This window comes from Fulmarus glacialis, unplaced genomic scaffold (assembly GCF_000690835.1).
Source record: "Fulmarus glacialis isolate BGI_N327 unplaced genomic scaffold, ASM69083v1 scaffold20061, whole genome shotgun sequence".
Taxonomy (NCBI): Eukaryota; Metazoa; Chordata; class Aves; order Procellariiformes; family Procellariidae; genus Fulmarus; species Fulmarus glacialis.
Window position 1 is genome coordinate 1 of NW_009191259.1, and position 12,732 is coordinate 12,732.

General features: G+C 38.2%; 1 protein-coding gene across 1 annotated transcript in view; it reads left to right on the forward strand.

The window, feature by feature from the left end:
* The first annotated feature begins 2,464 nt into the window (after positions 1–2,464).
* Positions 2,465–12,732, forward strand: part of BCKDHB (branched chain keto acid dehydrogenase E1, beta polypeptide) — a 23,359-nt gene continuing 13,091 nt past the window's right edge. Inside the window, exons 1-2 of the mRNA XM_009586627.1 lie at positions 2,465–2,537; positions 5,133–5,201. Of these exons, the coding sequence (XP_009584922.1) occupies positions 2,474–2,537; positions 5,133–5,201 (133 nt within the window). The 5' untranslated portion in view covers positions 2,465–2,473. The remainder of the gene's footprint in view (positions 2,538–5,132; positions 5,202–12,732) is intronic.

Consider the following 12,732-nt stretch of genomic DNA (forward strand, 5'->3'; position numbering starts at 1 on the left):
CCCCGGGCGGCGGCGGCCTCCACCTGGGTGCGTTTGCCCCGCCGTGTCCGCGGCGCTTCCCCCTGCGGGTTTTCCGCGAAACATTCGGGCTGTGGGTGGGAAGGGCCTCGTGGGCCGCTGGCGGGGGCGGGGGCGCTTCAGGCCTCTTTGGGGGGTGGGACCGCCCGGCGGGGGTTGAAGAAGTGTTTTTGGGCGGTCAGTGCAATAGTTGCAATAGGCCCACCCATCATCTGCTCAGACCTGCAAGCCCTTGCCCTGCCCCTCTCCTGTTTCGGTGGTAAAGCTTCTAGCAGTAACCTGATGACTTCCATCCATCCGTGTTCTTTTATTGCGTGCTAAAGTAATGAATATAGTAATAAACCTGTGATTAATAAAGACTGCTGTCTAGTGAAAGGTTTGAGGTAATCCTCATGATCACACGATTGAGAGTAAACATAGATCAGCTGGAAATGAGCAGGTCAGGATGAAAGTTGGTGTTTTGACTTTCTGATGTGCATCCCTGCAAACGACTAGTGCTGAGTCTTCCTGGAAGGAAGAAGCCTGCCAGCTGCAGAAGAGCTGTTTCTCTCACGTGAACCGCACCGTCTTCTAGAAGGGGGTTGCTGAGTTGGATACCTTGGTGTTCCAGCTTGATCATTAAGTCCGAGAAAACTCTCGGCCATTCCTTAGTCATTGGGAGGTATAGGCATCCAAGGTGTTGCGGAGTAAAGCTTGTGTGCTGCAGGTCTCTGCTTGAGATCATAGTGAAGAAGCTCTAGTGGGGCAGGCCAGCTTTTGTGGTCATTTATTAATAGAAAACTACTTCCCTTTGATTTAAAATACACTTTGAAATTCTGTGAAAAATAGTGAAAGTAAAATAAAATTATGCCAGTACCGATCCTGATATTGTTAAGATAGTGCTTCTCCCACTCCACGGTTCAAATCTGAAGGGCACAATTAGTTTCTCCTTTCCCACAAGGGCTGATACAGAGGCCTTTATAATAAGCAAGAGCAGCAGGTCAGAACAGTCAGTGTGAGGAGTTTCTGCCAGTTGCTTAAATAATAAGCATTTATTTATATCAAATACTGGAAGGATTGTATCTTGTGAAAAATATAACCTAAATACTAATGCGGATGACTTGGGAAAGAGAGAAACAACTGCTGTTCCCCAGCTTTCTTTCCCTTGAATTTGTAAATGTTGATTATTTGTAGCTTTTATATAATTTGAACAGTTCCCATAACAATTTTTTTACAGTTTCCTCTTCTTAAAGTGCCATGTAAAGTGTAACAAGTGAAGCTACCAAGCACAGGAACGTGTAGGAATGCCTCAGCTCTGGTGTGGCATGACATGAGTCTTTAACAAAAAATGCTGACATTAATTAACAATTTAGGAGGAAGGGAAGCTGAATGGTTGTTGAGAGATACTGTAGCTACTGGAAACAGAATGTAGTTCTCCTTTCTGGTTTCTAACACCTGTTCTCATGTTTGTCTGGGATCTTCACCTAACCATCACCTTTTTTTTTTTTTTTTTTTTTTTTAAACATGCTGTGTGTGCTGGTAGGTAGTATTCTCCTGGTCTGTGGCTCCTAGTCGTAACTTAGAGGTTTTGGGTTTTGCCAGTTAAAGAGCTACCAAATGCCAGCCAGGCAATTTATTATTCATTCAGTTTCTGATAAGGCATTATTTTATTTGCTTGGAGAATCTGAGTTGGTCACAGTAGTGGGGACTAGGCTATTGTTTTGTGCCATCTTTACTTTCAGGCCTGTTTGTTTTTCCTTGCAGTGCTGGAATAAAGAAGGGCACCCGGGTAGCCTTTCTTGGTTTTGAAGGTTTTCTTGCAATCCGTGCTGCAGAAGATTTTAATACAGCAGTCTGGTGTATTTGCTTTACCCATTTTAAGTATAGCTGTTCAGCATCAAGTTTTTCTTTCTTTGGAGTATGGATTTGATGCTTCTGACACTTTCTAACTGCAGTCCAGAGAGCAGGCCGGTAGTCTAGAAAACTTCTGATAATAATAGGTGTCTGTAAATAGGAAAAGCTGAAGCTTTAAAAAAAAAATTAAAGAATGATGAAGTAAGCTTGATAAGATCTGGTGAATCTTAGCAGAAAGGATCCCAATCCTCAAAACAATAATGCTTTACTATGGTTTCTTCCTTTGAAAGACTGTTGTATTAGTCATTGTTCCTAGTGTTTGACTAAGCATTGCAAAGCTGCATTTGCTCTAGCTTAGAGCATAGTTTTTGAGAAAAGGTTGAATGCAGGGTAGTAGAATTATAGTCCTTGGGATTGCAAAGTATACCATGCTCAATCTCATCTATCCCATAATTTAAGTTTACTCAGCAAATGAGTCTTGGGTACTCCTAACAGGGATCTTGTTTATGACGGTTAACTGAGTTTTTAGTCATGTTTTGCACCAGTGTTTTCTAATGTACTTTGTGTTTTGAACCAGATTAAATGGCTAAATAATCACTTTCACACAGGGCAAACTCAGAAGATGAATCTCTTCCAATCCATAACAAGTGCCTTGGACAATGCTTTAGCCAAAGATCCGACTGCAGGTATGCTATACTTGTTAGTGTGTTTTGCTTTGTATAAATTGCATTTTGTTTTGCCTATTTGTGTACAATAATAAATGCATTTCTTATGGCCTTTAAAGTTCTCTAATAAGTTATTTCTACACTTTGGTCTCAAACAAAACTTAAAAATGTGTTTATTAATGGATTATGTAATCTAAGATACAGTTGTGTCTTCTGTATTAGCTGGGTGTATTTCGCTTGAAAGTTGGGACAGAAAGATACATTGCTTGACCTGCTTCTGATATTACTGATGTGAACTGTACTTAAGGGCAGCTTGAGTCCCACCAGTAAGTAAAGAAGTTTTTAAAATGTAAATCTTAGTTTTTAATTCCTTCAACTCTCTCTGCTCAAAAAGTGGTATTTTTTAGAGACTATATATTCCTCACTCTGTCCATTCTCCCTTCTCTCCTTCCCTGCCCTCCAAAATTCCTTTCCAGCTTTAATGATTTCTGTTCATTGTTGTGCATAGGCAATGTAAGATTTTCTAGGCTTTTGCAGTCTGGATAACCTATAACTTTGAAGAAGCTAGTTCATCATAGCTTGATTTTAAAAGGGTTATCCTAAACTCTTTTGCACAAAATTTACTCCACTTTTAATTCTTATACATAACAGGAGGTCTGTTGCTTCTATGGTCATAACAAAAGCGTGATGATGGCCAGATATCTGAAAGAGATGTTTAATGTAATGAACACAGCTACAAAAGCTGTATGATCTTGTGTAATTTTTTGGTTTGTCTTTCTAGTGTGTTAGTAACTCTTTTTGGCACTGCTTGAACCACTGCTCAACTTGAAGTCTGACTAATCGTCTAATCTGTTAGGACAAATTCCATGTTGTCTGTCCAGTACTATGCCTGTATACATTTCCTCTGAATCTACAGCTGTGTTGTAATCACCTTTATTAAATGAAACTTAGACAACAGAGGGTAAATTAGTACCAAGAACAGATTTTAGTACCATTTCTGTAGAATCAGCCATATAAAAGTAAGTAGAATGTTAGTCCAGCAGGAACCTAAACTCATGTATAATTGTCAGCCTTTTAGTTGCTCTAAGGTTCCAGTCTTGCTCCTCAGCTTTGCAGGGCTGGATCTTTGCAAAGCCTTTTGCAAGACCATGTTGGAGTTCCACAGTCCAGACATGCGAGTTGTCAGTATCGCCCTACTTACTGAATTAATTAGTACTTCTTGCAATAGAAAGCATGTCCTTCATATGTTTTTAGTTGTATGGGAATTAGCCACTGTTGTTTAAGTAGTGGAAATCCTCATACTTGTGTTGATGAGAAATAGAATCTGTCCAGGAAAATATTTTCAGTGACTGAACAGAATGAGTAAATCCACGCAAGTTTGCTGATACCAGCATTAAATAGGATTTTTATATGCCAGCTGGCTCAAAAGTGAGTAGCCATATGGTAATGGAAAGATCTTATAAAGTTTTTAAGTACATAACAAAGCAAACAATATTAAAAATGAATTAGAGAGATGTTCTGGGGACATACTTCAATCATATACTCCATGACTGCATTGGTTTTACATCATTATACAAGTTATTTTTCTTTAAGTGGTGTCATTAATATGATTGGCAGAAGTGTGTTAATCCCTTTTAGTCCTTCCAATCAGAAACGTATTTTATTTGAATAAAAATAATATTTGAAAGGCAAGGAGGCTAGCTCATTATTATGTGTCCTTTAGAATATGGAGAGTATTGAGGAATTTGGGAATTATCAGAACTGACCCCAGTTCATGTGAGCTGCTATTGGTGGTACTGCTGCACATCTCTTACATGCTTAAAAAAATTGAAATGGGCAATACTTCCTTCTGTGAATTAAATAACAAAACTGTTTTAAGAAAAATTAGACATCATTCCATAAATTCAAGAAAGAAAAAAAAAACAGATTAGTTGATATGAAGCTAAATTTTAAAGGCAATTACTTTTAGTGATAAAACTTTATTGGCTACATCACCCACACTATAAGGATGGTAGTGTGGAATACCGAGAGTTGTCCTGGTTATTACATATCCATCTTTTCTGTAGAGGAGTTCCTCTGAAGTCACTCTTCAGGGATCTGGCAAGTGTGTTTGGAGAAGGTTTGAAATTTCATGTTGGATTGGTATTTTGAAGAAAACTTCAATATGACATTTTTCAAAACACCACATTTACTGAAATCTGTGGATGAAGAATGCCAATGGTTGAAGCAGAACACATAACTTCAATGACTCTTTAGTGATTGAATGTAATTGTTTCTTGGAATTGCTTTTACTCATTTAGATTTAGATATTGTGATATTATAGAATATTTTAAAAAAATAAATAGATGGTTTAAGGAAAGCATAGCTGAATCAGTTTCATGAATTCTGTTTTGAGACATAGTTGTGTTGCTGTACTGATTCCTCATTAAGCTTGGTTCTTTATTTGTTAAAGTTAGGCTGTGCACGAGAAACGCTTAGGTCTAGATAAATCTTCAAGTAAAATGAAATGTTAGGTGCTACTTATGTTATGTCTTATATAAAAGCCTTTGAAACATTTTGTTAAAAGTAAGATGCATTGGAGTAACATTAGCCGCCTCTACTGTTCTTATTTTTCAGTAATATTTGGTGAAGATGTGGCCTTTGGTGGAGTCTTCAGGTGTACAGTTGGCTTGCGAGACAAATATGGTAAGTTAACTTTTAAATCTGACATTATTTTCATATTAGCATCTCTGTTCTTTTGTACCCCTCTATGGTTTGTGGGAGAAGAGAAGAACACTTGGGAGAGAAGCCTTGTAAATGAACTTCTGTTTTCCTTTTTGTCCTTGAAAATAGAAAAAGTTTTGAATGTGTTACTATTTATGTAAGCTTTCAAAGCTTTTGAAACTTGCTGATGTAATTTCAGGAGTCTTCTATTTCTTCAACTAACTTTATCAATATAACTTCATTTTTTTTTAAACTGCAGTTGGATCAGATATTCATCATTGTGGCCCCATTTAAGTACTGTAATTAAATTAAAGCCTCTTAGCAACAATACATGGTGATGCTTTTTGGTCCTATCTGTCAAGAACCATGAAGGAATTACATTCAAATGGATTTAAACTCTTTTGTTAAATATAGTATTTTCTAGCATGGCCTGGGAAGCCAATATAGAAATGATGTGTTACAGCTATGCTTGTGCTTCATCTAGAATGTGATTGGTTTACTTGTTTGGGAGACTCACGTGAAGGCATTCAGGGAAATGGTACAACCTTTGTCTCAAAGAATCTTAGAAGTAGCCTTTATCACTAGATAGGAAAAACAGGTTTGCAAAAGTATATGAAAAATAAGGTGGTACTTGATCATCTCATATCTCAGACAGTTAAGTTGAGTTCAGTGGAAGAGGAAAAATAGTTATTTGCAGGAACTTTTGAATTTTTTTTTTTAAAACTTATTTTTTAAGTAAGTTTTAAATAGGGAATTTCTTTAAAGCTTGCAGGAGCTTTTAAAAATTTCTTGTGTGATCTGTGATTTGAATTAATCCATATATTGTGTTCCTTTTGGAAGAAACTTAGTTCCACTATTTCTGGGGGACAGTTTGCTACAGCTGAGTATCAATGGCTTCTAAGAAAGGTGGGGGGAATGAAAAGACTTTCTTTCAGACTGTATGTTGTTGCACAAGCATGTAAGTGTCACCTTCACAGTTCTTGACAGATAGAATTTAACCACCTGGTTAACCACCAACCACCACTGGTTGGCAAATCTAGAAGACTTTTCAAAGTCTTTCACTGTTCTTCCAATTAGTTTCTTCTTTGGTTATCTATTTGGTGTGGTTTCATTAAGTGCCCATTTTGCTGTGAGAAGTACTGTTACTGGCATGCTAAAAAAAGAATCAGTTTCATGTATGGCACGCTAGGTAGTACATAGCAGTTTACAGGTCTTGGAAACCAGTTGTGGATACAGTAACCTGATAGCTTTTAATTTGGCAGTTGCTGTCTCCCCTGCTGGACTATTAAACAGAAGAAGAGGTTATAAAATGTTAAGTTTTAGCAGCTTACTTTCTTCAAGGCACAAAGATGACTGGGACCACTTGCAGCGAGTGATTAAATCTATTTCATTTTCCTCATCTGGAGGAGTTGAGTTACTGCCATCTGAGAGATCACCAAGATCCACTTTTTTGGAGTGAACCAAAAAAGGGAGAGGAGGAAGACTATACTTCTAAGAAATTTTAGAAACATAACTATATTTTGTTGTCTTGTTTCTCTAATTCAATTATTATGTGGATGTTTTCTCAGTCTCTGGTTTATATGTTAATGTTCAAATAGTTTGGATAGGACTTTTATTAGCAATGATCTTTACTGCTGCATGTTGAGGCTGAGTTAGAATTCTGTAACTGGTGTTATATGTTAACTCTGTTTACTAGACTTCATGTGAAAACGAAGCCTCTGAGACAGCAGTTGGTTGCTGGAAGCACGGGCAACAGAAGACTTCATTTGGGAAATAAGCAACAGGAGCAGATGGCTCCATAAGCAACCTTCTTGTTTTTTAGTGAACATCTCCACTTCAAAAGACAAAAGGAACAAACTTTATATTGTTCGGGTGCTGCTTTGGAAGTCATTTGTTGGTTTTCTTTGATGTAAGAAAGTCATATAATATTGGAATGAAGGGAAGACATTATTTAATTCTTGTAGTAGCATTTTATTGATGGTGTATTCAGAAGTGCCAGTGCTGTTCAAAGACTCTGTGATAGCCCCTGTCCTGAGTGCAGGGGTGCTGTTGAGGGAGTGGAAAGAACTATTTACACTGTTAGTCAGTATGGTAAGCAACAGTCACAGCACATCAGCAGCCTAGCTAGAATCAGATTGATTTTATGGCTATAACAACAAAGATTTTTAATGAGATTTTTGAGGAAGATATGACATGACTTTGGGGATATTTGAAAAGAACTCCTTTAAAGCATGAGAGGCAACATGAGAAATTGTGGAAGTACTTAAATGAATGTTGAACAAGGGCTAGTGAAAGCTGGTATTGCCATTTGATCAAAAAGGGTACTGACCTCTTTATGGTGAATAAGAGGATAGATTTGATAAGGAAAAACTAAGTACTGCTCTTATTTCATGTGACTGTAAAATAAAATGGGTGGGTACATAAAGTGCTGGTAAGATCAAATTAACAAGGTGGGAAACTATCTCTTTACATTAATTCGGAGCTTTGCAAAGAGTGTATTTGCTAGAGGAAAAGTGTGTTAGCTGGAAGAGAAGGAGAAATTTGAAAAGCGTTTTGGGGTTAAAAAAACCCCAACAAGTTTGTCTTACAGATTCATTATAGAAAGGTCTTCCTAAGATCCATTTGTCTCGCAGATTCTGAGATTTAGGTCTAGGTGAGAAATGAACTGAAGATGTTGATAGCGATTGAGAGAGAAGGGAGTGGAGAAGGCATGACAGGAAAAATAAATGAGTTCTTTATGCTGATGACGAGGTGCCCATAAGTAAATGAAGGCAATATCTGAAATACACGTTTGGAAAGAAAGCGAAGTCTAAAGATACAAGGTGAATTTAGGAGTCATTCACATAATGATAATTCAACTTTGTAAGGCAGATAAGATGACACAGGCAACTTTTGGCTTCTTTCTTCACTAATAGTGAAATCTTGTAGAAAACAGGCAGTGGCTGAAGAGGGAATGGCAAAGATGAACTAGAGGACGTACTGAAAACATAGTTACAATGCTGAGGAGAACCAGGGAAGACTGAAAGCGCAAAAATTGAAGGAATCAAAAATTTAGAGAGGGGTGTGGCTGTCTATCAGTGTTGTCTTAGAGATTAAGTAAGTTCTGGATGCAGTGCTTGTTTTATGGAAAGGCTAGAGTCCATGTAAAATAAGGAGGAATTTCACACAGAATCGATGAACAAGCAATCTCATGGATCTTACCTGTACAAAGAAGATTACATACACTTACTGACTCTTCTTTCCCCATTCCCCTCCTGCGTTTACCATCAACATATATAGGAGATACAAGTGACATAATATGAGGTTGTTTCTATATGTTGATGTAAAATATGAAGGAATGAATGTTTTTTTTCTCCTCTCCTGGAAGAGGGAGGTTGTTTGGTTTTTTGTTTGTTTGGTGTTTTTTTTTTCCCCTATATAATGAAAATCACTAGGTGGCAGTCTATGCCTGTAAGTAGTTACTCTAATACAAATTGATAGTTCCTTTTTAAGCACTTTTATAGAGGTCAAGGTCTAAATATCACCTAATTTTATAGTAGGGAGAATTTAGTATATTAATACTCAGTGGTAGTACTATACAGATTTTGGTTGCTATCCAGATTGTTACTGAAGTCTCTCTGGAGAGGTAGGGAAGAGAAGAAATTTGCTTTTAGAATAAATCTGTCATCAAATCTAAACCCCTTTTTTGCCAGGAAAGCCATTTAAGCCTGAGTATAGAGTAGTGTTGTAATATAAACACAGCTAGAGGCCTATACTATTAAGTGAAAGACGTCAAACTCATTGACTTTGTAAGGAAATAAATCCTAATTTTTGATCAGATGAATTTTTGACATGCTACAAAGAATTTGGTTTGAAAATGTTTAATTGAGCAATCATATGTAAACAAGTAGGTATGTGGAAGTTTCTTTTCCACGATAGCTATGACTTGGGATAGTATATTTGTTCCGATACATCCTGAATGTATAGGATGTTGATGTCACCTATGTCAACATCTGAAGTAGGTTAATTCCAGTTTTCTGGCATTGCTTTGCTGCTCATGATCCTTCTATTGGTATTAGCGTGTTTTGCATGAGCTGAATGCTTAGAAATGTGTTGCTGTGTAATCCTCTGTCCTGAAAATGAGTGGACTACTTGAAATTTTTATGTGGAGAGTTCCTTTCAGATAAGGGAAGGGAAATAAGTCTTGTACTGTTTCTTTCCTTTGTCCCCTCCCTCTGGTCTTGCACACTGGAAGGCATGTTCTTGTTTTATTTCTTGTCTCCTTCCCAATCAGCCCTGCCATGTTTTTGATTGTCACCATTTTGCAGAGATTGCATACTCTAACCTGTAGATTATCTTTATTGAAGTAATGAATGTCTGCTGTTCCATAGTCCTGCTGTCTGGAGATGTTTCCTGTCTCTAAAGCAAAGATGTAAACTGCATGATTGATAGCCTGCTTCCTTGACTACTTTATTTTTGTAGCCTAGGTAATGTGTGCAAACTTTTTTTTTTTTTAAAAGGGAAGTACATTATTATTTCGGTCTTTTGAAGAAAATGCTATCTGAATGAAATAGCTGTTGTCTTTGAGTCTGCAGATGGATTTGAAACAATGATCTTGGAGTGTGAATACATGTGTCCTATTGCTCTGCCTGAAGCGTGAAATAAAGTTGCAGCATGTAAAGATCAGTATCATCCGCATGACAAAAATACAGAGGAGATCAGAGGTAGGGATTAGATGACAGGAGGTAAAGAAATGGGAGGAAAAAACCAGAAGATAAAGTAAAAATGGAGAAAGTGGACAGAAGTAAAGACTGAGAAACAAGAATAGCAGAAATAGTGATTGACAAGGAGGGCTACTCAGAAGAATGCCAGAGCAGGTTTTTTTTGGGTTACTCCAAAAAAAGACCTATCTAGCCTACTGTGGCCAAAAATGAAGATTTTGAGATTGTATAAACAGGGGAAGTGAAGTATATGTAATACTTTTCTTGAATACTCTCTCTGCCATCGTCCAAACACTTACAGCTTGAGGACTTGCTTATCTAGAAGTGCTTCTGTGTAGTCATCAGCCTCAGTAGAGATTTGTCTTCAATACCTTTCTGGTCTACACTTGAAGGGAGGCTCTAATGTGCACTTACTGCTGTGTCAAAAGTCTATCCTTAGCAAGGGTAAGGATCAAGAGCCTTCTGACTATTTCAAAGCTTGATATTCTGAGAATGTGGAATAGGATCAGTCCTTGCTCAGGACTCTGAGAATCCAACAGAAGTAAGGTTGGCTTGGCAAGTCTTTCCCCATAGCAGTACTTTGGGGAGACTGAGGTTTTTTGGTTTATGTGCTCACTTTTATGGATGAGATTTGGGTAGGTGGTAGAAACCAAACCCAGAAGAATTGGAAGAGTTGAATACATTGAAAAAATTGGAATCTTAGGTTGAGTTACTGCCCATGTTTGTTATAATCTCAAAAAATAATATACATCTTTAGTAATTCATGTCTCTGTGCTAACAAATATTTATGTACAGACTTTCCAATTCTACAGCTGTTTGTAGGTCTTACCAGTTACATGCAGATGTCTCATACAGATGCATGCGTTTGTATGTATGTGTTTGGATAACATGTTTCAGTAAGTTACGTTTCACGCAAAAGCTGGGAAGTTACTATGCTTGCCAAAAAGTTTTGCACTATAGAGAGGAAAGTTGACCTAGTAAGGAAACGTGGAAGACCAGAATTTACTTTATCTTGTTGCTAAGATTTCATGCAAGTTTGGATAGCCAGGGAACTAACAGTTTCCCTTTAGAACACAAGTAGTGTTTGAGCCTTATGTCTCTTTAACTAAGCAGGTTGCAGTTCATTTTAGGGACTGCTTTCCCTGGTATATGTGATGTCTAATTAGACCTCATTAGAGCTTTTCATGTTCCTGTTAATGTACCTGAAAAACTGGAGTAAAAAAATCATTTTGAGTGTAGTCCTCTGAAAGTAGTCTTGAATTATCCACCTAGCAGAGGTTAAGGGAGTTGGAAGAAAGACGGTCAGCAGGTGAAAATGTGAAAAATCCCTTTCTCCTGATGACCATCTCGCAGAGGGTCACAGTGGCTTCAGGAGCCAGCAGGTTAAGTGCAATCACATTTGATCAATGCTGGAATGAAAGAAGGATGTTGGGAAGAGAAAGTATGTTTCTGGAGTTGTGTGAGGCAAGGAAGGAGCATTAGGCCAGTGCCTGTAAGATGGAACTTTTTGTGAATGGAGAGTTTAGGTAGGAAATGAAATTGGAAAAAATCTGATCCTTAGTAAGGGAAGTTTTAGTCTAAATATTATGTGTGCAGGATTCATCTTGGCAAATGCACCACTTAAAAGCTGGATCTGATATAAGCAAGTAGTTCAGGCTTCCTCCAGGTTCCATATAAATTCTAGCAGGTAATTTGTGCTGCCCATTCAAGAGTATTCAAGACGAACTATTATCATAGAATCATAGAATCACAGGCTCATTTAGGGGAAAAAACCCTTAAGATCATCAGGTCCAACTGTTACCCTAACACTACGAAGTCCACGACTAAACCATGTCCCTAAGCACCACGTCTACGTGTCTTTTAAATACCTCCAGGGACGGTGACTCAACCACTTCCCTGGGCAACCTGTTCCAGTGCTTGACAACCCTTTAGGTGAAGAAATTTTTCCTAATGTCCAATCTAAACCTCCCTTGGCGCAACTTGAGGCCGTTTCCTCTCGTCCTATGGCTTGTTACTTGGGAGAAGAGACCAACACCCACCTCGCTACAACCTCCTTTCAGGTAGTTGTAGAGCGCGATGAGGTCTCCCCTCAGCCTCTTCTTCTCCAGGCTAAACAAGCCCAGTTCCCTCAGCCGCTCCTCATAAGACTTATGCTCCAGACCCTTCACCAGCTTCGTTGCCCTTCTCTGGACACGCTCCAGCACCTCAGTGTCCTTCTTGTAGTGAGGGGCCCAAAACTGAACACAGTATTCGAGGTGCAGCCTCACCAGGGCCGAGTACAGGGGCACGATCACCTCCCTACTCCTGCTGGCCACACGTTTCCATTTGGCCTTTTTGGCAAAAATTTTAAAAAAAAAAAAAAAACAGTGTGAAATGGATGGGGAACAGATTATAAACAGTAATTAATGTCTGTTCAATCAGTCCAGGATATTTTCTTGCAAATTGGAAAATCACAGAAGAAAAGGAAAATACAGAGAAGAAATAACACTTGTATTGAATCTTGTGAGGGTGGGGGGAGTTGAATCAAAGATTTCCCTTGTGGAAAATTTCAAACACATCAAAAAGCAAGTGACTGAACTGCATATGAAACCACAGTCATAGCAAGAAAATAACATCCTTATGTCAGGATGACTTAGCCACATTAGCAATGTGGATGCTTTAAAAATGGTTTTATTTATCACTTCCATATTTGTTTTCCTCTACTTTCTGCCTGCCTTACAGAATTAGATCTCTGAAACACAAGATATGTTTTGGGACAGATCAGCTGGCAAAGGCTGTTCGTAGCCTTCAGTGGTGGAGATTCTCTGGCTTCC